At 38.3% G+C, this 26,507-nt stretch overlaps 1 protein-coding gene across 3 annotated transcripts in view; it reads left to right on the top strand.

The window, feature by feature from the left end:
* LOC5570448 overlaps positions 1-25,819 on the top strand; it is a 100,292-nt gene extending 74,473 nt beyond the window's left edge. For all 3 annotated transcript variants that reach the window (XM_021841196.1, XM_001659103.2, XM_021841206.1), the window contains exons 2-6: positions 8,209-8,433; positions 8,887-9,157; positions 20,105-20,724; positions 23,930-24,371; positions 24,776-25,819. In XM_021841196.1, coding sequence (XP_021696888.1) covers positions 8,350-8,433; positions 8,887-9,157; positions 20,105-20,724; positions 23,930-24,371; positions 24,776-25,122 — 1,764 coding nt within the window. In that variant the 5' untranslated portion in view covers positions 8,209-8,349 and the 3' untranslated portion in view covers positions 25,123-25,819. The remainder of the gene's footprint in view (positions 1-8,208; positions 8,434-8,886; positions 9,158-20,104; positions 20,725-23,929; positions 24,372-24,775) is intronic.
* The last annotated feature ends 688 nt before the right edge of the window (positions 25,820-26,507 follow it).

Raw genomic sequence — 26,507 nt, forward strand, 5'->3', positions numbered from 1 at the left:
CATTTCTCTGAATTCGAAAGTGCGTCTCCCTGCTTCAATCCGTCTAACGTCACGAACGAGGTTGACACCTCGTCTGCGAACCGAACACTTGATTTCGAACCATCCAGCGTAGCACGTATCAGCCCAATTAGTTTCGCCGGAAAACCATATTCAGACATTATCTGCCAAAGCTCATTTCTTTTCACTGAGTCGTACGCCGCCTTGAAATCAATAAACAGATGGTGAGTCTGCAAGTTATACTCCCGGAATTTGTCTAGGATTATTCGCAAGCTAAACATCTGGTTCGTTGTCGGACGGCCCTCACGAAAACCAGCTTGGTATTCGCCGACGAAGGATTCCTCGAGCGGTCGCAGTCTGTTAAACAGGATGCGTGACAGAATTTGGACGCCGAATTCAGCAGGGTAATGCCTCTGTAATTGGCACACTCCAGTCTGTGCCATTTCTTGTAGATAGGGCGGATGAGGCCATCCAACCAGCCGGTGGGCAAACCTTCGTCCTCCCATACCTTCAGAAGTACTCGGTGGATCGACTGGTAAAGCTGATCGCTTCCGTGCTTGAGAAGCTCGACCGGGATCTCGTCCTTCCCAGCAGCCTTACAGTTCTTCAGCTCGCTGATAGCCTTTTTAACCTCTCCTATGGTCGGTGGGTCCACAGCTTGGTCGTCGTCATCAATGTTCATCCTGTTCCTCGCTACATTTCCATTTCCACCGTTCAACAATTGCTGAAAGTGTTTCTTCCACCTGGCAGCCACCGCCGTTTTATCGGTCAGCAAATTCCCTCCTCGATCATTGCACATGGCGGGCACTGATACGGTATTGTGCCGCGCACCATTGACCGTTGCATAGAATCTCCGCATATCATTCCGGTTCATGCTTTCTTGAGCGTCAGCTACCACACTTTATTCGTGCTGCCTATTCTTTCTGCGGTGGATTCGCTTTTCTTCGGCTCTCGCTGCCCTGTACCGCTCTCTGTTCTGTCGGGTACCGGCCACAAGCATACGGCTTCTGGCGACATTCTTCATATCTGTCACCCTCTGGCACTCTTCATCGAACCAGTCGTTACGTCTTCGTCGTTGACCAGTGCCGATCACTTCCCGCGCCGTTGTTGTCACAGCTTCGTGGATAGGGTCCCACAGGCTGTCGACGTCTCCAGCAACGTTGATTCTTCCCAACTGCTCGTCTAGTTGCTGACGGTACTGCGCAGCTACCCCATCAGTCGAAAAGCGTTGTATATTGAAGCGCAGCGTTCTGTTTGTTGTGGAACTCGTGACGCTGGTTAACCGCGCCCGAATTTTAGCTACAACGAGATAATGATCCGAGTCGATATTAGGGCCTCGGAATGTCCTGACATCCATGACATCTGAGAAATGTCGCCCATCAACCAGCACGTGGTCTATTTGGGAGCAGGCATCGCCACTCGGGTGTCACCAGGTGTGTTTGCGGATATTCTTTCGTGCGAAGTAGGTACTGTTGATTGTCATCCCTCTAGCAGCAGCGAAGGTTACTAGCCACAGGCCATTATCATTGGTAACGGAATGAAGGCTTTCCGTTCCAATGACGGGTCGGAAGAAATCTTCTTTCCCGATCTGCGCATTTGCGTCGCCGATGACTATCTTGACGTCTTGTTTTGGGCACTCTCCGTAGGCCTTATCCAGGCTCTCATAGAACTCATCCTTCATGTCATCGGGCTTATCGTTCGTTGGCGCATATATGCTGATCAGGCTGTAGTTGAAGAACTTGCCCTTCATTCTCAACACACAGATTCGGTCGCTTACCGGTTTCCACCGAATAATTCACTCCATCTGCTTCCCAATCACTATGAAGCCAACTCCACGTTCTGCTCTGTCGCCACCGCTGTAGTAGATGTGGTACTTGAATGAAGTGATGGGGTCCACCGCTCGAAATTCGCGTTCTCCGGTTCTCGGCCAGCGTATTTCCTGGATAGCTGCCACGTTCACGCCGACATTCCGCAGTTCACGAGCCAGGAGTCCAACACGCGCGGGTTCACCCAAGGAACACACATGTTTTAAGTGATGCAGATTAACTCTTATAAGACTATATTTAGTCATACATCAGTTGATTTGCCTTAATTATAACAGGTGTGTTACTCGGGCATTCAAAGTTCTCACGTCCCGAGCAGAAGAAAATAACTACTGAATACCAAATTGAGGTATTCCATACCAGATAAATTCCAATACCTACAACCTGAATGAGGTATAAATGAGCCTTGCATAAGAGGTAAAATACCTCAAATAATACCTTCTGCATATTCTACAAATACCAAGCTGATAATTAGATGAGGTATTGTAATACCTAAATAATATGTGATGGATTTTCATATAAAAGTGATTTTTTTCAATAATAGTTCAATACTTCCAGCAGTCCTCAATACCTATCGAATACCAAAATGAAGTATTTTTAATTGTTTTAAACATTTTTTCAAATACCATTATAATACCAAAATGAAGTATTGACAACTGAACAATACCTAATTATGGTATGATACCAAAATATGGTATGCATAAGTTATTCCGAGTTATTCTTTCCTCCTCGGGGTTCCAAGATCCAACTTTCCAATCGTTATCCTTTATTCGTTGCCGGGTCTGTTGCCGTAAAATCAATCCGTTTGCTCTACTTTTGCCTTTCTTGGTTGGTGAAGAGTCTTCGATAGGCCACCTAACAAGGGTTGCGCTACCTACATCGTGCTAGAGGAGCTGCCTCCTTGGTGCTGACACGATACAGCAATGTCTGTTCGTTCTTTACATGATGACCACGGTCATAGCCATCACAACCATCCACCTTTATCAGGGCTTTGGACCTGTAGCTTTGGTTAGATTGTTTTTTTTTTTGTGATAGCCAGACGATAAAAGCAAGCACATTATAGGCAGTTTTATTGGAAGTGGCTTAGTTTTGCCTTCTAAGAATAATAGGCTGTTCTTTATATTTATACTGTTTCAATGTTTAGTGGCACTTAGCTGACAATATTTCAATTTGAATTTTCCCTTCTTTCAATATTAGGCTGTTCTTCCACATTGTTTCGCATGATTACACAAAGATGCTTGATTTCCGCCAAACGTCCTCATGCCATATGTCCAGTAGGTTGAACGTAATTTCATTATACTTAGTGACAGTAGCGACAGTGAATCCATTGATTCTAAGAATCTTTTATATCTTGCACTACATAATTAAACCTCGATTCATCCTTCTAGACATTTTTAAAAGTCAACATGCTTCTTTATTGATTTACTGACAATCAATATCTGTTTTCCAGATAAAAAAATTTATTAAAATCTTTTTATGTCTTGGATAGAAGCCAAACGTAATTTTTTCCGAAATGTTCCTAAATAGGTCATCTAGTCGAAACGTCAAACACATGTCAGTAATGAAATCTGAAAATGCTAATAATCACTAATTCAATAAAAAAATGCCTATTTGAAAAAAAATAGGAGTAGATCGAAAGCATTGAAAATGTTGGATCACAATATAAAAAAAAATCCGTAGTATTCGTTCCTACAATGACATTTGAAGCAATAGCATATAATAACCAGGAAAAAATGATTAAAGTTTCAGAAGCTATGTTAATTTTTTTTGATATATTTATGTATAAAGAACAGCATTCTAATAAAAGAAGGGCAAATTTCTGATAAAATCAGTACCGCCGTGAATCGCAAGTCAGTCCCATTTGCATTTTCGTCAAAATTGAGTTGATTTCAGATTTCAACATATCTTAAATTGCACTTTCAGCTGCACTAATGAGATAATTTGATTTGCTCTGTAAGATTGGGAAAAAACACCAAGCTGGATTGTCCCATAATGAAAAGTAATCGCAAATCAGTCCTACTATATATTTTTGCACCGTGTAACACAAAAAAGAACCGCGTTTTGATCATCTCTATATTTTTCTCGCAAAGATATTGTAGTGAAAAGCAAATTATGAAAGTTTCATTGAGATTTGATCATGTTCCAGTCCTCTGGAATTTTTGGAATCTTTGTATGGAAATTTCACAACCCCTTCTAATTGCCTACTTTTTACAGACTTGCATTTCACGGCAGAGTAGCAGATGTAAGCAGAACAATATCAATACACCAAAGCTTCAAAGAACTAATATAATGGAGAACAACCTATGTTATAAAGAAGGAATATTTATAAAATTGAAAACAATCCATTTTCACGTTATGAAATGTAGTTAAAAAAAATGAAACATCTGCTTTTGTTTTAAGAAACAGAAACTACATCTCATTTGTGTCTCGTCATTGAATCCTGCAAACTGTTTTCAATCAGTCAAACTTTATTTTATAACTCTGCCGTTGCCAGTTCAGCCAGATGTCATTCAGATGAATTTTGTTCGGTCAAATGACATAAAGCATCAGATATGTTCATCTCTTGAATATTCTTTCAAAACCTACCTTTTACATTTTATGATTTTTTTTTACAATTTATAATTTATAAAGTTCGAGCACTGTACTTCATTTTCAACATATTTTGAAAGCAGACATGTCAGTAAAAGCTGTCATCGATTATCAATCTAAATATCACATTTTTTCGGTTCAAATCATTCATAAGAGAATCATTCGTTCGAAACGATTATCAAACTCATCGAATATAGTCTATTACACCATTAATTAAAAAAAAATGAAAAATGTCTGGAAAAAACTTTTGGGGAAATGGTACATTCGGGGAAACAGTTTATTCGGGGAAATGGTTTTCGGAGAAAGGTCGGACAATCAATAAAGATTAAGACAGTGACCTACACAGGGTTTCATACACAAACTAAAACAGTCCTACAGGGCTAAGAGTACACATATGGTATCGAAATTGATGTTTTTGAGGTCGGTAGCCTTCTACCTGATAGTTTTTTTTTTGTTGAACGAGGTGCCGTTTCATATTTCATATTAAATCTTCGAGCTTGTAAAGACTTGTAAGTAATGCATAAAAATCTAATTTATTACTATTTATTATTGTATTTGACACTACATTGGAGACTGCCTAACAGTAGAAGGACATTTTATTTTATCTTATTTTAATAAGTTGGAATAGGTAGTAATAAATTCGTTTTTAATTTACATACTTAGTTCTAACTTCTATAAAAGAGAGATGTGATCGACAACTGTACTGCCCATAACTGCTTAACAGTCACATTCGACATTTTTGACAAATTGGAGTTAATACCATGGAGTGTCATCAAATGATAAGTACTTTCGATCAACTTACTTAAACCTGTGAGTTTGTTCTAAAAAAATCGAAAAAAATACCAAGTTGTTTTGTCACATTGATAATTATAACCGCATAACAGTCACATTGAGATTATAAATGAGCCTCGTAATGTAATAGCAATGAAATTCCTATCAGAATTATTTCCTGAGTATTCACCTAGTATGCGATATGAGTTGTACAAAATATTTGCCTCAAATAAGCACTTTTGAGTTCCTGGTAATTTTTAGAAATGTGGGTTTTCTCCCATACTGCCATAAAATGCACACTTGGTATTCCATTTACTCAATGCCTACTTTTGTCGAATGTTACAAATATGCAGTTATGGGCAGTGTACTGATGTGACAATTTCTTTAGCTATCTGGACTCTCACTGCCTGTTTTCTCAGCACCATTCAGGTGTTCATCTTAGCACCGCATTCACTTTTCGATCATCACACGTTTTTGGGAGCAGGTTGTCAGGCTAGTTGAGCATTGACTAATGTATTTGCGGATACTGTTGGCTTACCTTCCTCTAGTTGCAGTTAAGGTCACAATCATAGTCGCAATAACAGGCCACAGTCTTTAATGCTCACATTAGGTCCAATTACTTGGACACCTCCATGATTCACAATGGAATGAGTTTTTCTTTGCTTGAATGTTTTGAAACTCGGCAGTTTGATGTACTTATATATGAAGTATATAGTTGCAAAAAGTTAACTCAGTGGTTTTTAAAAACCTCTCTGCGAGAATGCAGTATGGCTCTCTACATACTGTGTATTAGTTATTTTTACTGAATAACTTATTGAATCAATGTTATCATCAGCACACAATTATTATTCTCATTCTTACGTACTCTTAGCATATCTACAAAAAAAACTCTTCTCCAATTGATTCATCTCTATTTACATGAAGGGCACTATAAATGAAGAACCCGCATTCTGTCGAACTGTGCTGAACTGCTTAGGCCTTGAAGGTTGATTAATTTATGACATGCCTAGTCTAATCACACTCCAGTGTTTTATTTTCAACGATTTGAATCTTATGTCCCAGCTGATAGCTATAGGACTAACGATTTTTGTCACGCGTGCTCAAATGTTCAAGGCACTAAAAATACCTGCAATTCATAACTTATGGATCGTATCTATCAACTCCCTTTAAGCTTTGTTCGTGGTCATAAATTTAGATGTCGTCTGTCCTGCGGTTTGCTTATCTGAAATGTCCATTGCACATCGAAGAAGGTATTGCTTGCGCGCATTGATAACACATCACGTTCTGAACCAATGGGTCATTACTTTATCGTGGGTGAATGTTTTGTTTGTTTGCAATTTATCTTTCTTGGTGCTGACCTTTCTACGATGGATTTGGTCTTAACCGACTCTAGACAGCTTTGTAGCTAACTGTTTACTAACGCGGACTTTGATTCTGTTTATGGCGTTGTTAAATTTCACGTTTCCCATGAAACGATTCTCAATCCTATCAGTTCCACTTTCAATTATTTATAGAGCCGACTGGAATATAGATGAAAGATATGTTGACTCTATTCTTGATGTTAACATTTATTTACAAACAGAACTTGATATTGACAATGCTCTTAACATATTCCATTGTTGAAGCCAGGAGCATTGCAATACCAAAATGTGAAGTAAAATTTGAATCCGTGATTAAAGACGATGATCTTAAACTCATGATCCGTCTTAAAAACGTGAGGAGAAGGCAGTTTCAACGCAATCCTGCAATGAAAATGATATGGCACGATCTGCAAGAAGAAATCGAAAAACGATTTTCTCAATTAGGAACAAACATTTTGAAAATAAACTTTCTCAATTGGACCCTGGCTCTATGCTTTTATGGAAATTATCTATAATTTTGAAAAAAACCTCAGAAGCCGAATTTGGCATTGGACGGGGAAAACAATTTATTTCTAACTAATTAAGAAAAAGCTCAAAAACTTGCTATGCACTATGAATGCGCGGACAGTTTTAATTTAGATCTTACTAGTTCAATAGAAAATCAAGTTACTCAGGATTTCCAAAACATTCTCAATCAAGAGCACGTCTTCGAAAATTCCTGGGAGACTGATTTGGAAGAACTGATGAGAACTATAATTTGAAAAATCAAAAATATGAAAGCCCCTGACCTGATGGAAATTTTTACATCCTCATCAGGAAACCTCCAGAAAGTAGCTTATGGTTGATATATTTAACAAATGTTTTCAGTTGGCATACTTTCCTGAAAAATGGAAAAATGCTAAGGTTGTACCAATTTAAAAACAGGACAAAATTTCTGCCGAAGCTTACAGCTATCGTCTAGTCAGCTTGCTTTCCTCCATCAGTAAACATTTAAAAAAAGTAATTTTGAACAGAATGATGGTCCAAATCAAGGAAAAATCAATTCTTGACAATAAACAGTTCCGATTCCGCCATGGACATTCGACCACTCATCAATTTTTACGTGTAAGAAATTTGATCCGTTCCAACAAATCGGAAGGATATTCTACTGGTCTTGCTCTTCTAGACATAGATAAAGCATTCGACAGTGTTTAGCATGAAGGTTTGATTGTAAAATAAAAAAACTTTAATTTTCTAACATACATTGTTCGAATAATTCAAAGTTATCTGTCAAATCGTACACTTCAGGTTGATTATCAGAACTCCAGGTCTGAAAGGCTTCCTCAAGACAACATCTTGAGTTCGATATCATACAATATTTTCATATTTGACTTACCTGAGTTACTTCAGAGATGTTAAAAATCTTTGTTTGCGGATGACAAAGGATTCTCCCAATACTTAAACAACTTAAGGAATAGTGAAATGGATCATAATTCTTTGAGATAAAAGTGTTTAAAAAAAGGGGCCTTTTTAGATTGAGCACTTCAAGGACTGATTTTGTTTTCACAGATACATATGCATATATAATACGTTCTTTCTATTTTGCCATCAATGCAATGCTTTAAACCCAATCGATAGATTTTCAATTTAATCGCATTTGTTTCTCCTTATTTTTCCCTCTATTGCAGTTCTCCCATTTAAACAGCTGTCAACACGGGTACGGGCTGCAGCAGGGGCTCCCACGCTGACGCCATTACGCCTTCGGCCACTATCAGCGGCAACAAAACGACCTCTAGCGGGAACAGCACCCCAACCAGTCATCGCCCGCCATGGAAAAGCTGAGGGCGGCTAAGAAAGTCGCCCCGGATGGCGGCTGGGGCTGGATGGCCTGCTTCGGCGTTAGTTTGGTCAATGTGAGTAGAGATTATCACATCTCCGAATTCGCTTTTAAATAAATTCAATAGCTAAAATGCCAAATTTTCGATTTGGCACACGCGAATATGATTACACTAGTCTACAGCATTTTTGAGCTCGATGAATTGATTATCATCTTTCATGTAAAATTGTGCGCTGAATCCGAAAATAGTTTCGAAAAAAAATCAAACGAGAACTGTTTTCTAGATACATTCAAATTTTGGATTTTGTTTTTTTTTTAATCAATGCAGTTATTAGAAAGTGTTTGGTATGAAGATTATTAAACATTTTAGTCAATTCCGGGTAACAAATTGTGAAGGCTTCTACTGATGGTCAAAACGGTATTTGTATGTATCTGAAAAACTATTTTCTACTTATTATTTTGAAAACTAGTGTTATTATTTCTGCTTGATTCCATATTCCTCCAACCTGTTTTTTTTCTGTTAAAAAAGCTTTCAACGCGTTCGATTGAGCCCTCGTTTGGGTTGCTGTTTGGCGATTTGCTGAATGATTTGCAAGTGGGCACCACCGGAGCGGCCATCATCATCAGCGCCCTGGACGTAATGATGAACTTTTCCGGCCTGTTTGTGGGGCCGCTGCTGAAGGAGTTCTCCTACCGGAAGGTGGCCATCGCCGGGGCACTGCTTTGTTGGTTGGGGCTTGCGCTTACCTCGCCGGCCACCAGCATGGGGCACATACTGGCAACCTACAGTGTGATTAACGGTAGGTATCTACTGGCATGAAGTGCTTTCATTATTTTAGATTAGTTATGCATAATTTGACATTATATTTCAATTCTAATATTTATCATTCACATTTGTTACATATTTTCATAGATTTATGCACTATACATTATTATCTATTATAAAAATCCAAACAGTTTTGTAACTGCCTGATTTATTTTTATTATTTTTTTTTTCAAATTTTAGTGGTCTTACGGCTATCACTTCCGCTTTGTAGGTGAAGGTCGTGGGTTCAATCTCAGGCTTGTCACTTTCCTTGTAGCTGTTTTTTTTGTGTTGGTTCAGTCTCAAAAATCTCGTCAGTGGGAAGCTCACAGAACAAAGAATCATCTGAATGTTTTCATTGGTGTGTTTTGATAGAAAAATACTGTGTATTTGGCGTTTTTGACGAAATTTGATTGTCGATAATAGTCGAATGATGCCGAAGCCGTAAATTACCCTAATTGGACTTAAAATTCACAACATGAATCCTCAAATTATTGATTGAGAATGCATCGAAATGCGAGGATTTTTTCTGGTACTATTTCTCTCTTGCTTCTATGTTCACCCTTACTCACACTTTAGAAGACATTGAGTGACCCATCCGAACAAAACCAGCCTTACTGTGAGTTATGATACCACTCATTTTTAATTTAATTTTCCTCCGTTGTGTTCTGTGCTCATTTTTTGTTATCTCTCTGTTCAGCATTTTTTCGTTCCCTCACAAAGAGGAAAATACAGTACGCAGCTCTAGAGCATGCTGCAGAACTTCGGTGATGTTGAGGAGCATTATCAAGCCTGCTTGTAATCAGAAGGTACAGTGTTTGATTGACAAATTGAGACGCGAATTTGCGAAAAAATACGTGTACTAGTGCAACTCGAACCCACGAGTATGCTAGACCGGCGCTTAAACCAACTAAGACAGAGGACATCATATGAATGTGCGCAACAGAAAGCAGTTTGGCTCCGAGTACTTAACCATTAACACCTCTCTTTTGGCAATTCTAATTCTCCTTCAACTAAGATGATCATAAGCTGTTCTGTAGTTTAGTTGGTTAAGTCGCCGGCTCAGCATAAGACTGGCCCTTAAACAAAAAAGTTGTAAAACTCAACGGGACACCCTTTAGATACGTGCCTTAGGGTAAGAAAAAAGGTCTTTCAAAATTTCTACTCAATTGGGTCCTAAAATTTTTAATAAAATATTGTTTTTATTAAACAACACGAAAGAGCATGTTACTTCATTTACATTAGCGGTTTTTCCCGCTCAAATAACGGCTATATCGTGTTCAAACTTTAATTTAAAAATTGGGTCCATAAATGAACCTTGACACTTGTGCTCTTGCTATTAGTGCTAATAAATTTCAATTAGTAGTTCAACACAAGCGAAATATTAAAGATCGAATTATTTAATATTTTTTTTCAATCATTCAACTCGAGATAGCTGCCCGAAAACGATCATAGTGGAGAAACAAAAACATTCAAGCAGTATGTACCGTACCCAAGTAGCACTGGTAACAAATGCAATATTTTAGAAAAAAAAAAAATACAAATTACATTGCCGTTGCATTTCAGATAATTTGTAGCATATCTTATTGATGATTTTCAATTTTGGTTACTAAACTATTACATTGTAACTTACGCTTTGTTTACATTACATAGGTGTTGCATTTTTACTTGCATGTAACTTAACTTAGAGCTGTCAAAATGAATAAGTTACATTGAAATTGAATCTGTGGTTGCAAAGAAACAAATAACACGCTACGTTACATACAGATTGCTAAGTCACATGTGCGTAACAGCATGAAGTTTGTTTACCATTTGTCGTAGGGGAAGGGGTGAAAAAATGAACAGGATGGTAAAATGAACACCGAACTTGTTACCCATGAACAACAAATTTCAATAATTTTTATTACGCACGGATGATTTAGAGCATAAATAAGAGTGTTTTTGTTGATACGGAGATAAATTGAAGTCAGAACCACGTTCAGTAATTGAAACTGATGTAAATTTAGGCACGGATGAGGTTTTTCAATGAGGTGAATATCGTAATGATATGTCGAAGCAGAAACCTTTAGCACTGTTTTCGAAGGGATTGTAATCATTCATAGATGTTTTTTTAGGACTGTGATAAAAAAAAATGTTTGTTTTGCTCGTGTGTTTTACCACCAACATGCAATGAACATTTCCATAATATTTAAACGACGATGAAAGTATGTGAAAATTTAGCTGTCTTAGTCTTAATAGGCCAATAGAAGTGGATGAACTTGTCATTCATTTTCCTGTCAAATTAAAAAAAATCTACTTTTTCTCTGCTATAAATTCACTCTGGGTGAACCACTTCCCCTGGCCTAATCGTGTCGCTGCGTTAATTAAAATCTTCATTTTTGATGTTGTGTGATAGAACTAGTTATAATTAATAAACAAATTAATATTTGAGGGACAATTTCTGCGAGTAGACATATCACAGAGCATCGAGTTACATTTGTAATGTTCTCTTTACTACTTTTGTGAAGAACGCAGCCCGGTGCAAGGCAGCCATGTTTTCGAGGTCAGCATCAAACTCAAGAGCAACAACGTACATTGGCGTAATCATATTAGGGAAAATTTTCTCCGATATTTTAATGTGTTCCACGCTAACCATACCAACTCAAATTACTTTGCTGTACTGCAAACGAATAGTTTGCAACCGTTTATTTGTGTTTATATAACTGTCGTTGTGAGAAAATATTTTTTTCGGCAAAAAATATTTCCCCATCCTCGATTGTTAGTCCTTAAACGACTTTTTGTTTACAAACATTGAGTTGTCAATGGGAACCATTTCCCAGTGGGAACCAGAGATGTTTGCTCGTTAATTTCCAATGGGGTTGTATGGGCGGTGTCAGGAGGCTGGGGGAACGCCAATCTTTGAGCCGATGACACGGAATGACGAGAATTCGTTTAAGGGGGCAGGATCCGTCATCAACTCAATAATTTTCAAAAGCAGTTTTTTCGTACAAAATCATGAATATATTCATGTGTTCACTGTATTTTATTCTCCAACCGAAACACAGTGAACACATTTTCGAATATCAGCTTTTAACAGAAAAATGGCTGTTGAAGTTTGCATGATTACGATGACGGATTCTTGAACGTTAAAGTGTTTGGGTCCTCTAGACAATTTGTAATCAAACATCAACATTCCACCGGAAAATTGCTAGTGTTTGGAGGTGATGTATGCTTCAAAATTTCGAAATCAACATCTCCAACTTAGTTCTAATACCCTCCGTCCACGAATTATTGGGGCGCGTCGATCGTCGCCAGTTTCTCGTTAAACAGTCAATCCCGTAAATGATTGTGTTTTGTTAAGCTTAATTACTTTAAGACGAAAGCAGTCAGTGACTGTCTTCTTTGTTGAAATTTGTTCTGGGATTCCAACTCCCACAGGGTCCACTTATGAACTGTCATAGTTTGTATTACGTGCAATAAATATGTTAAATTTGTCCTTGAAAAACTTATCGAAGGACCTAAACTTTAATCATCTCGTGGGGGCAAAACCCCACCCCCCTATTTCGTAACACCAAAACAGCTGTTGAATTCAAATTCCACCAAACGTAATGCTACGCGGAAGTAACGCGCAAATTAGAACCTTACAAATGTAAATCTTTCGCATCAGCATGTATGGGATCGTTCAAATATTACGTAACGCAACAGGGGGAGGGAGGGGGTCTTGCATGGTGTTACGGTCCATACAAAAAAATAAAATTTCCCATACAAAAGCTGTAACGTGGGGGAGGGAGGGGGTATGAAATTGACAAATTTTGCGTTACGTAATATTTGAATGAACCCTATCTATTATTGAACAATAACATCAGAACAAACGCCTGTAGGTATGCATCATATATGCAGAATCGATGAAGAGAAATCACTCATGTTAGTTAGGCCCTATTGAAGTGACAACACAGAAATGCACAAGAGGCTACCATTAGCAACGCGGTTATTTTTTCCCAATTTTAGACCCACCTTCCCCCTAGTAGTCATTTGTCCATACACAAAATTTACAATTTGTATGGACATGGTCATTGGGAAGAATCTCTCCCTTCCCCCAATAAACGACTACGTGGTTTATGGATGACCCATAAGCACGCATTTTTTAATTGATTTATTAACCCTAGAAATACTCAAATGGATGGATGTTATTTCTACTATTTGATAGAGAACATATTTGTACATCCGATTATAATAAAAAAGCATGTTTTTCACATCTAAATCGCTATTTTCCTTATCATGGCCATATTACCCTCAGTCCCTAATATTGGCACAAATAGATAAATTCCTAAATTCAATTCGTTGTTTCACCTCAGGACGCAAGATTGCATTATTTCCTAGCGTCTTTTAGTGAAAAAATGTTAACAAACCCGCATCTTGTCACCTTTATTCACAGATTAGAGGATCGATGAAGAAAAATCGATCATGCGACTTGCGCCCTTATTATAGCACACGCTTGAATTTGCTTTCTTTCGAGCTATTTGAGCCATTTGAGCACGTCACAAACCATGTGCTTTCTTGACCGGAGCATTTAATTTTCATACTTTTGTAAGGTTCCTGTCAATTTCGGGGTTTTTCAACACCCCCCCCCCATGGTAAGATTTTTTATATGAAAATTAAAAATAAATTGTATGGCGCGTAAGAAATCTCAGACCCCCCCCCTCCCCCCATAAACCCTTACGTAATTAATGGACAGCCCCTTAGGGGATTTTTGCACATTATTTGATGATTTATCGCAAATTCATCGTTTTTCCCATTAAAAGCAAGACGATATCGTTTAGGTGTTCATTTTAATACCCCTTCCCCTATTGACAGCAGTGTAATTTATTGGCAGTTTCAGTATAGTTACACATCAGTTTCAAAATAACATAAGATTTCTGGGTGACTAATGTGTAACAAACGAGTAACTTGATGACAGTGGTTAACACTACATTTCAAAAGTTTTCATACGTATTGTTAATTTTGATATAAGAACTTTACTATTTTATGACTAGTTATTGTTTTCATAGATATTTTTCCAGTGATTAATTAAATTTGTTGGATTTACAATTTGCAGCCTCTCTAACAGCTTTTTAATAGATGTCATCATATTAGATTGGTTGTCCTCAAACAGTTATTCGGAAGTGTATCTGCAGCAAGATGGAATCTAATGGCGATTTATGATAGACAACCCAGAAAATCCAACCGCGGGACACGAAACAACGTGATTTTGGAATCACAATCTTCACAAACAATTAAATTAAAATCAAAAACACTGCTGATTTGAGTGACAGTGTCAATTTCCATTTTTTTTGCGTCAGTTCTAATGGAATAATATCTAAACAATCCAGGTATCATGTGTTATTCAATATAAAATTATTATCTATTTTATGAGCGCGTTTTTGAGCAAGTAAAATGATTGATTTCACTACAAATTCAAATCGGCATGTTAAATCTATTATGTGCTTGTGCATAATCACGCGTTTGAAAATCATACGTATTACTTTTATTAACATTTAATTCTAAAATGGTTGTTCGGTTCCAAAACTGTCAGGAAGTAACAACAAATTCAACGCCGTTTCATTTATTTTGTCGCAGGAAAACCCATGCGTAATCAACAAATTACATAGCAGTCGCTTCTAAACTTCTTATGTAACGAACAAACAAGTTACATAAGGCTCGACTTTTTGCGCTTTTTCGGTTACATAGCAGTATTTTTCCATGTTACAAATGTATCATATTGTAACTATTGAATATGTTAAGTAGCCGTTGCTGTAAGCTACTTGTAACAATATGTGCTGCTTGGGACCATTGGCAGCGCAACGCCTGATGGTATTGATGCTGCTGCTGCTTTGTGTTTTGGTTGATGAACTCGATGAACTGTGGTAAATGGACCTGTGCACGAGTTCACGAATTTGACGTTCGAGCGGTGCCGAATTCACTTGTTTCCATGGTCACGTAAATAACACGGCACCGCTCAAACGTCAGATAGTGAACTCGTGCATCGGTCCATAGTCGTCACAGTTCCCAAGCCTGCTCTTTTTTGACATTAATTGTTGGTGTGTTCGCAATAGTAGTGTGATCTGAGAAATTTTTGTCCTCAAATGAAAGCTTGATATTATATCTGATCGATCCATACATATAAATTAGATTCTATGACAAACTCTTCGCTAGTAATGCATTTAATTCCAAAAATTGGTGCGGCCCGTAATCCGAACTGATTTTTGCGTTTGATTGCATCGTTTGCAAAAAGTTCGATGTAAATTTGAATTATTTTACATGTATCAATCAGATATATTGTAAGGCTTTCAGTTGAGATAATAATTTCTCAAATCGGACTACTTTTGCGAACGCACCAACAATTAATGTCAAAAAGGTTGGGCAGGCCTGCTATGGTAAGTTAAGAATATTTCCAATCCAGAGAGATCCTCGACCGGTAGGCAGAAAAACTACGCGTTTACCGCCATTGCTATTTGGACCACTAAACATTAATTTACTATATCCGATGAAAAAGGATAAAGTAAGGAATTGGCATCATTCGACAAGTCATGGTTCATGCTTTTTACCTTTAAAAATAGAAAAACATTTTATTGCTGTTGAATTATAACCTTACACAGAATTCGAAATTTTGGGACTAGTTTAAATAGGGCTCCAGTAAATCCTTTAGGAAAATCTCTAGAGATTACTTCAAGAATTTCTCTCGAAATATCTTCAGAAATTTCTCCAGGAATTCTTTAGAAGAGTTCTCCGCGGGTTTTACCAGAAATTTCTTCAAGATAGCCTCACCATAATCCCTACCGAGATTTCTCCAGGGATTTCACAAGCCGTTTTGCCAGAGCTTTCTCCAGATATCTTTTGTTTTCTACCAGATTCAGACCTTCAGCAATTTGTTCATGAATTTTGCCAGGATTTTCTCCAGGGATTCCTCTACGGATTATTCCTGGATATTTCTACAGAGATTCCTCTAGCGATTCAGTCAGTAGTTTCTGAGGAAGATTCTGCCGAATCGGCTCTAGTGATTCCTCCATAGTTTCCTCCAGTGGAAGCTAGACTTGGATGTCTCCAAGGATCAGGGAAGTTTTCCAGGTAATATTGCAGGGATTACTTAAAGGGCTTCACCAGAGATTCCTCTAAACATTTTTCAAGCATTTTCTTCCGATATTCCTCCAAAATTCTTCCAGGTACTCTTCTAAGGATTCCTCCAGGAAAATCTCTACATGGAATTGTGCAAAGATGTGTAAAGGCTTTCTACAGGTTACACTACTACAATTTCTTCATGGCATATTTTAGATATTTCTCTACTTATTAATCCAGAAATTCCTCAGGTGACCCTCTCGAGATTCTTCTAGGAATTACTCCTGAAATTCCCTTCAGGGATCGTTCCAGGAATTCTATCATTCTACCAGAAATTCATCTAGGGGTTCTTGAATTTATATTAGGATTTTTTAAGAGTTTTGTTCAAGAACTATCCCAGAGATACCTCCAGGTAAATCACTACATGAATTATTCAAACGATATTTCTGGGTTCCTTAAGGGATTCCCTTTTAAATTTCTGCAGAGATTCGTTCTGAGCCTCCAAAAAATCCTCCGGGGATTCCTCCAAGAGTTCATATAGAAATTTCTACAGAGATTCACCCATGAATTTCTCCAGGGATTTCATCAAAAAGTATAAGAATTCCTCCAGGGTTTAGTCCGCGATTTTTTTAGAGATGCCCCCAGGAAATCTTTTCCTGGAGTAGTTTTTTTTAATCCCTGGATAAGCTCCTGGATGGTTTCCTGGAGCAATCCCTGGAGGAAGCTCTAGAAAAAAAATCTAGATTAATCCCTAGATGTATCCCCAGTAAAATTCCAGAAGAATCTCTGGAGAAAATCTTGCAAGAGCCTGTGAAGGAATTTACGAGTACATCTTTGGACGAATTCCTGAAGAAATCCCTGGAACATCAAATATGCTTTTTGGCTACGTAGTCTTATTTTCCCAATTGTTTTTGTATAATAAAGATTGCGTAGATGAAGAGCGGTTTTCATTAAAACATACATCAACTCTCCACCAGCTTATCCCTGGAACAATTTCTAAAGGAAACCACCAGAGATTGGTCTGCAGCAAGGCATCCCAACTAGTGGTCCGCGAACGCCTGATGACTTCTCAGGGGGTTCGCGAAGTCAATGTAAATAAAAATCGTTTTTCAAGATAGATGAATAAATGTACTTCGCTTGCTGCAGATTTAAGTTTTAAAAGTTTTGCATATTTTGTTCGGAACCTTCCTTAGCCGAGAGGTTAGAGTCTGCGGCTACAAAGCAAAGCCACGCTGAAGGTGTCTGGGTTCAATTCCCGGTCGGTCCAGGATCTTTTCGTAATGGAAATTTTCTTGACTTCCCTAGGCATAGTGTATCATCGTACCTGCTACACGATATACGAATGCGAAAATTGCAACTTTGGCAAAGAAAGCTCTCAGTTAATAACTGTGGAAGTGCTCAAAAGAACACTAAGCTGAGAAGCATGCTCTGTCCCAGTGGGGACGTTAATGTCAAGAAAAAGAAGAAGAAGAGGAAGACCTATTTTGTTTGTTTTTTTTATCTACATAATTACTGATAACATACTGTCATCCTGTCAAAAGGAGAATACATGCCATATTTTATTCTACCAGCTTTCCATAAATATTTTTAGCAGTGCAAACTTGAAAATGACACTACTATCGTTCCCAAGGCCCAAGATCCTCGACAAAAAATCTTGCAGGTTCCTTGGTGAAATATTGAAGGGACTGAAGAAATTCTAAATTTTTCACTGTTTCTACTTAAATTATTGATGAAATCATTACGAGTTTATCATCAGGACTGATGAGATTTTCGACTCAAATATGCTCAAAAGATTCATGCAAAATTTCTTAACGAATATCTGACAAGGTTTTCGAAGAACTCCTGATGAAATTTTTAAATAATTCTTCAAAAAGTCGTTAGTTAAGTCCTAAGAAGCCTATTAGTAAGTTTCTCAAAGTATTCAAACAACCTGTAGTAACAACACTGTGTGTAGAACTTCAACGGAGGTCGCAGTATCAAAAAGTTGGGAACCTTTGTTGTGGAGCAAAGCTGGAGAAATCTCTACAGGAATCCCTGTTGAGATTTTCCATTGAGATATTTCTGGTGACATTTCAGGAGCATTCTCCTAATGTAATCCTTGGAAATTTTCCTAACGCAATCTCTGGGAAATTCTTTGAATAATTTCTGATGAAATCCCAGCAGAAATTCAATCTCTGGAGGAATTTAAGATAAATTTTAAAAGCCCAGAACGAATCCCTGGAAAAATTCCTGGCGAATCCCTAGAAATCTTTGGAGTTAGTCATGTGGCGATTTTACTGGTGGTAGCTTTGGGTGAATTCTTGGACGAAATTCTCGAGGAATTCGTGAGTTGTAAAACACGTGGATTAATTTCAGGTAGATTCCCTGGACCTACTATATAGTTCCAACGAATCTTGATGTGTCCACCTGCATTCAATCATCAATTGGATCCAGTTTCTTGGAAAAATCTTAACGTCTATAGAACGTCACACCGCACAAAGTAACAAGCGACAGAAAAAATGTGATTTGTACATGACCTCGGAAAATCCGGAACATCTCCGGTGTCCAATAGCCCATATGCATGGCCAAGCAAATTCTTGAAACTGAACCAAATTTGCCATCGAATGCTTCCAGATGCACCAAATTTCAAGCATTTTTCAAAAACTTATAAGCATTTGAATTTGAGCAAAATTTTTCCTAACTCAATCATTTTGCCTATCCCCTGTATTCGAAAATTTCATGGGGGACTGACGTTTTTCCATAACCCACGTAAATATATCAGGCTACAGAATGTTTCTCACGTTCGATCATTCGCCTCTTCAATACTTCAATGAGAGTCTGCTGTGAAACAATGAAACAAATTGGTGTAACCGTTTTGGAATAATGAACATTTTTGTTTCTGGTGCCAAATGTTCAAATCTTCAAAAAGCATCATTTTGTAATTTTCAGTTTTCTCGAAGACAACTCAACTGATTTTTCTGATTTTTTCGGAAAAGCTCCTCATAACCTGACATTGTTTAGCCCGAATTTTGTTTTTTTTTAATTTGTCTAAAAACAAAATGGTGGCCAAACATGTTATATAGGGAATGTCGGTCCCCCAAGGAACATCTAAATATCTTCAAAATCTAAATATTCTTCCAACAATCAATATCTCAAAAAAGATGTGCTGTGACATTTTTGAAAACGGCAATGGATTCGGTGACCTCAAATTGAGTAAATAGCGGTATTATGATGCTTAATACCAAAACTTGCTTCGCTGAGTTATTTTAGATAAGAATAATTTTTTCAAATGTTTCTAAAATGAACAACATCAAATCTTAATTAACAACTCACTTTTGCCAGAAGTCATTCGCGAGATGCCGAATGATTAGCACCATGGATCAAAAAATATTGTAAGGCTGTCAACAATCATCACCTTAAGAAGCTTCTATGAATAGTTTAAGGTGAAACATCTCGGAATGCAAAGATGGCCGACTTCTCCACCTACTCACGTTTTCAAAGGCACAAAACTGGAGGAATAGTTGGTAAATGTTCCTGAGCTTATTTTAAGCTTTCTGCTAGTGCACAATGCCAAAATAAAAAGTGCACTGTTATGGGATGCTTTCTTTGCGAGATTTGTGCCTTTGAAGTTTTAGTGCAATCTTAGAAGTTGATTTCAAACTGTTTCACCTTAAGGAAATTGATAATGGGCTTCTCAGGAGTCAATTATTGCCGTGGGAAAAATATTGAAATTTCGTCTGGAACTTTTCTTATACCTTATTTAACCTATTTAAAATCATATGTGAAATCATCTAAGGATCACGACTAAAGATATCATCCAACTCTCATCAACAACCCTGATAAACCTAATTCTCAATGAACCAATTTCATGTATCCTTCAATCTCATTCCAGGAATCGGTGTCGGTTTGGCCACATCCGCCGCATTCGTCGCCCTCAACCACTACTTTGCGAAGAAACGAGGTCAAGCTGTGGGCCTGTCGATGGCCGGCACCGCCCTGGGAATGCTCATCATGCCCCAGTTGGTACGGTTCCTGCTGGAAACGTACGACTTTCGGGGCGCAGTTTTGCTACTAAGTGGCTTGGCATTGCATGCTGCCGTTGGAGCCACGCTTCTGCAACCCATCAAGTGGCACCTGAAAGAGGAAGAAGTGGACATTGAAATGGTGGAAGCTCCCGCCATGGGCATCATTTTGGAACAGGAAGACGACGGCGACAATGACAGTCTGCCGGAGATCAAGACTCTGTTGTTCCCCCGCAGGGACCGGAAACTGTCGGAGAACTGTCCATCGCCGCAACCGAATGGACTGCCGAAGAGGCCGACCTTCCCAAGGATAACGTCAAGTGTGAGCGTCCAGGCCGGAACGGGTATGCGGACGAGACCGTCGTTTCCTCGGATTACGTCGACGGCTAGCATGAGCTTGGCATTGAGGAAGCGGCGTGAATCGGTCGTTTCACGCCTTTCGGCGCTCGATTTCACCGGTAGTGGAAGCTGCATGCACATTCACATGGATGTAAGTATGATACACTGAAACCTCCGTTTACGTAATTTCTGTCGATATAGATGACGGTGGTAGGTCATTTGGCATAAAGTCGTTTGGCATAAAGCCGTTTGGCATAAAGTCGTTTGGCATAATGGTCATTTGGCATAAAGTCGTTTGGCATAACGGTCGTTTGGCATAATGGTCGTTTGGCATAATAGTCGTTTGGCATAATAAGTCTGAAACCAAGAATTTCTTAAGATGAGATTCGTTTTTACGTTTCTTTTGAATCTTTCTGATGACATTAGGCTTGTTGCGGAGTCAATAATTGACAATAATTGATACAAAATGTCACTTTATTCAACAATCATATGCTCTTGAATAAACTAAAGCATATAAGAAAAGTTATTGTCAATAATATTTTATAATTTATGCAGAAATTACCTATCTTTAAAATATTAATTTTTCTTTTGAGTTCCGCTATTGGAATATTTTTTTGCACTGAAGATTTTGATAGATTTAGCACTAATTTACCCTTCTTTCAAACATTGGATTTCTTTTAAATGTGATGTAACCAAATTATAGGCATGAAAACTGTTGATTTGAAATTGAAACAAATTTTACCTTCTTTTATACATAGGCTGTTCTTTTAAGAACGGGGATGAACCAGCCTCGGGCTGAATTTCCCCTTAATAAAGAGTCAATCAATCTTTTAAGATTTCGTTGTTCCCAACTGACAAAATGGCAGCAATTGATGACATTGATCTGCTCAAGTTATCAGCGAAAAGAGAAATCGATTACTAGAGTTACTTTGATGGGTTGTGCTACTTTTCCCGTAATGTCGGTTCTCCGAATGTCGTTACCCCGAACGCCAGTATCCCGAATACCAGTTCCCAGAATATCCCGCTTCAACAAAAAGTCCACTTCCCCGAAAAGTTTGTGTCACTCATACTTGTCGTAACTTTAAACATTTCAAGGTGGTGAACGAACTGGCCATCTGATATGCACCCTTCTTTATTTAATTGGTGGTTCTTTCGAGTTCTACCGTCCTCAATATGTTTGCCAACATGTGTATAGCCAAGAATGACAGAATACCTACTTTTTTTGATTGCTTATCGTTCTTGCTCGTTCACCTTCCAGCCACTAAAGACTATTATAGCACCTATTCAAACTGCATCACTTTTCGGGGAAACGAGTCATTCTAGGAACTGGCATTCGGGGAACCGACATTCAGAGAAACGACATTCGGGGAAAAGTAGGACAAGAGCTATGATTCTGAACGCAATTTTTGATGTCTTTTCGTTTTATTATGCCGCAATAGTTTTTGGCGTCCAATCTTCTATTGATTTAATCATATATTTTGCCTTCTTCTAAAAATAGGCTGTTCTTTATATTTATACTGTTTTAAATTTTATTATTCAGTCAAGCTAAATGTTCACCATTTATACATTTCGCAATTCTTGCAAGATGTGCTGTTAGAATAATAGTTACTTTAAAACCTGTAAATATTCAACATATTTTTTGCAAACACAAGATCTACTTTCAAGATATGCTGGAAAAATATTGTTTCAATCACACATTTTCCCTCCTTTCGATAATAGCCAGTGTTTTTGATGTACACTTTCAAAATTAAAATTTATATTGAATGTGTTGTTCATTTGAGTTATGTTGTGAGAAGATATTTAGTGTTACAGCCTTAAACATTTTAAACGAAAAAAAATCTGCTCTTTTATATAGGCTATATTTGCATTATGCTGCAATAATAGATCTCTGGATAAGAGTTTTTAATATTTTGCACATAAATGTTTCCATCTTCTACCAAGTAATTTTCATCAAGTATTACGTACAAACTGGAACATAGCTTGATCAGCAGCAAAATATGTGCATTCCCTTTATTAATAACTGCGAACTTTCTTTGCCAATTTACTATTTTCAATTATCTATATCGCAACAATTCAACAATACTTTATGTTCTGGGATGTGAAGAAAATTATTGTTCCGAAAAGATCTTCCACCAGACCCGTCACGAGTTTTATTTAGTTATGCTCTCTAATGTCACTACAATTTGTGACTTTCATAGCTTGGATTATCTCTGAACGACCACCACGCTCATTGAGAAACTACAAAAAAAATTGCTATGGGCTCAGTGGTGTTGATCTCGGTGAAAGATTCGTAAATGCCGATATTCATTCTTACTCAATCATTATGCCAAACGACTATTATGCCAAACGGCCATTATGCCAAACGACCATTATGCCAAACGACCATTATGCCAAACGACTTTATGCCAAACGACTTTATGCCAAACGACTTTATGCCAAACGACTTTATGCCAAACGGGGTACAATCATAGATGACATAGCTCTCCACAAGCTTTTCAGACAAGTCTTGTTTGTATTCTATTTGATGTCAAACTACGAAATTTCATACAAGTTGAACTTCAAGTATGAGAATTCTATTTACGTATTGAAAATACATTTTTTGTGAAATTCTATTTACGTACCCTTAAGGTGAAACAGCTTGGAATCAGAATTCAATAATGCACCAAAACTTTGAAGGCACAAATCTCGCGAAAGAAGCATCAAACTACAGTGCCATTTCTATTTTAGCTTTGTGCACTGGCAGAAAGCTTAAAATAAGAAGGTTGACTTTGTACGTTCATTATTTTAGCAGATTAGTGCCTTTGAAATCGTGAGTAGGGGCACAAGCCGGCCATTGTGTCTGCCATTTTATGATTCCGAGATGCGTCACCTTAACTCATTTCGTTAATACTCCACTGCACTGTGACGTCACGCATCAATTTTGACAGGTACTGGTCCTGTTGTTTACAGTTTGGACTTAGTACTTTTTTCGAATCATTCATAATTTCGTGAAAGTTTGCTGCGAGGAGAGGTCATATCCACTGCAGATACCCACGGATCGTATTATTCTATCTTCCTACCGTGGAAAATCGTCACCATCAGCATGCTGGTGATAGAAATGCGAAGATGAAAAAATAAAGGAAAAAACGACTAAGTCCGAAACGTAAACAACAGGACCAGTAGCTGTCAAATAAGTTAGGTTAGGCTCGTCATATGCAGCGCTCTATAGAAGAAAACCCGGTTTGGGAAACCCTAGCGCTTGTGATGTGACGAGCTTTCCTGATTCAGCTCGTTCACATATAGGGAGCAGCACGCGCATAAGCTCACGGAAAGCTAACGAACTTCTCTTTTTCTCATTTCTCTTTCCACTCTTGCAGACGGGCGACGCCGACGCGGAGGATGTCGACTACGAAATCATTCGGCGCGTAAATACCCACGTCGGTTCATTCGCACGTGCTCCCAAGCGTATCGACACGGTCAAATCGGAGCTGGGTTTGGAGATGGTTAAACCGAAAGTGTCCTTCCTGCAACGCTTCACGGCCCTGATGGATGTCGGGCTGCTGCGGGATGTCATTTATTTGAACATCTTGTTTGGGCTGTCGATTTTCTACGTGGCCGAGATGAACTTCAAAATGGTGACGCCGTTCTTTTTGTCTAGCTTGGGATTCAGCAAGGCGGAAACGGCGTACTTTTTGTCGGTGTCGGCACTGACGGATATTGCTGCGCGTATCATCGTACCGCCTATAGGGGACAAACTGCGGATCCGGAAACGGTTGCTGTTCATGACGTCGTTGGTTTTCGTGGCCATCACTAGATCGAGTGAGTAACAAGGAGACTGAACTTACTTCATCATTTTGTTTCCCCCGCTGTTCGTTTATTAGTATAATTTCAAACTTAACATTCATTTCTTATTTTTACAGGTGAATTGAATTCACCTACTTCTAAAATTTTTTTTTTAAATTCATTCTTAATCTTCAAATTGTTAAAGAAGAAATTTGCGATATTTAAGAGTTTCCGGAAAAACGCGACAGTCTCCTTTCTTTGCGATTTGAAAGGAAACCTTGATTCCTCTTGGTAACATTTTCAAAACACACTTTTTTGAAAGGAAGTTGTAAATTCAGATAATCACCTCTTAGTTTGTTCGTGGAAGCAATTCTGTTAAATGAATATATAGAAATGTCCTACTGAATCCCTCTAACAATCAATTTCTTCTCTCATTTTAGTCGTGGCCCATCAGCGAACCTACACCGAGTTGATGGTGTGGCTGTCGATCACCGGTTTCTTCCGTGGAGTCGCCCTGGCCAACTTCACCTTGTGCGTGTCGGAGTATTCTTCCCTGGAGAAACTTCCGGCGGCCTTTGGGTGGCACATGGTCGGCAAGGGAGTGTTTGTGATTGCATTTGGACCCCTGATTGGCGCCATTCGCGATTGGACCGACAGCTATCCGATATGTATCCACGCGCAGTCGGTTTGCATTTTCCTGTGCGTGTTTGCCTGGTTGATCGAGTTCGCGATCAAGCGGTTCCGGACGAAAAAGGTTGTGGAAGCCAATCCGAGCATGGCGGCGTAAGATTACTGGAGAAGAACCCTAGTTGCCTAGTGAAAGTTGATGTGTTTTTAGGAACAAATTTTCCTATTCTCTAGATAAAACTAAAATATTATCGAGTAAGCATAAGACTGCGATATACATTTAGACAAGGTACACCCTGTATTGTTTATATCATCCAAGGTTTAGAAAACAGAATAACGCGGTCGTACTGTAAAAAAACGAAAAAGTACTTACAAAACGCGTGGAACAAAATGGTATCAACTTTCGAAAAAGTATATGAGCGCAGTATTAGGTGGAGAACTACTTTTAGCGTAATTCACATACACATCTATTCGAACTGGCGAGTACTGAAAATGAGCAAGCCTTATAGCGCTTAACCTGATTGTAGGAAGATACAAACAGAAATCCCATCGAAGACGGGAGCTGTGTTGTTTTGATAGATTTATCAATGTTAAGTAGGACGAGTAGCGTAGTTTAGTGCCAGCCCATCTTCTGGTAAAGATGGGTTGTTAGTGTAAGAATTATAAGAATGGAGTTAAACAAAACATGGAAAAACTGTGTAGGACATAGAACCAGAACAATATTCTAAATGTTAGGAAAAATTGAACAATAAAGAGCTGCGGGAGAATCTCGGAGGGTTTTCGCATACGCATGTAAGCAAAAAGTGATACCGCTGTGCTAAATAAACACAATATGGGAGAAATATTGTAGACATGAATTTGGTGTTTTGATTTTTGAGAAAAGTCCATAGAAGAAGCCGAACAGACTAGAATTTTTTTTCAAAACCTCTATGGCTGACAGAAAGGACGAACTTCTGGGCGAGTAGATTCAAAGGAGGAAAAAAAGTTGGATACTTCCAACAACAAAGGGATTACTTGGAAAAGGACTTTCCTTAGTCTCGTATTAACTTTGCTCGAGTGTTTTCTTTCCCATCGAAGGTGCTTTTGATAACGTGTTTTAGATGCCATATTAGAAGAATCACAAAATCATGGGCTACCCACAAACTACTTTTAATACGCTTTTACCACAAACGGTCGTTTCAAATTTCCTATAATCCATACCTCACAACCAGAGGTACGAACATAATGTTACTTCGTTCTTGACGTTTCACACAAGCGCGTTCTGCAGGTCTTGTTGTATATAAAGACATTCCCCAGACAACCAAAATGTAGGTATAACGAAGTCACCTGGAGGCTTTGTATGTGCAAATTTTCACGTATAAGATGTCGTGAAAAGGCCTTCTACGTACAAAAGTGGAGGCGATATACGTGCATATACTATGTGATGAATAATAGCATACAATGCGAGTGTATAAATTTTGTACCGAACTAACCTGTGATCTTATGCGACTTAACGTATGATAACGAATGTTTATTTGACAACTGTTACGAATTGATTCGACTTAC

Source organism: Aedes aegypti, chromosome 1 (genome assembly GCF_002204515.2).
Source record: "Aedes aegypti strain LVP_AGWG chromosome 1, AaegL5.0 Primary Assembly, whole genome shotgun sequence".
In the NCBI taxonomy this organism is placed as follows: domain Eukaryota; kingdom Metazoa; phylum Arthropoda; class Insecta; order Diptera; family Culicidae; genus Aedes; species Aedes aegypti.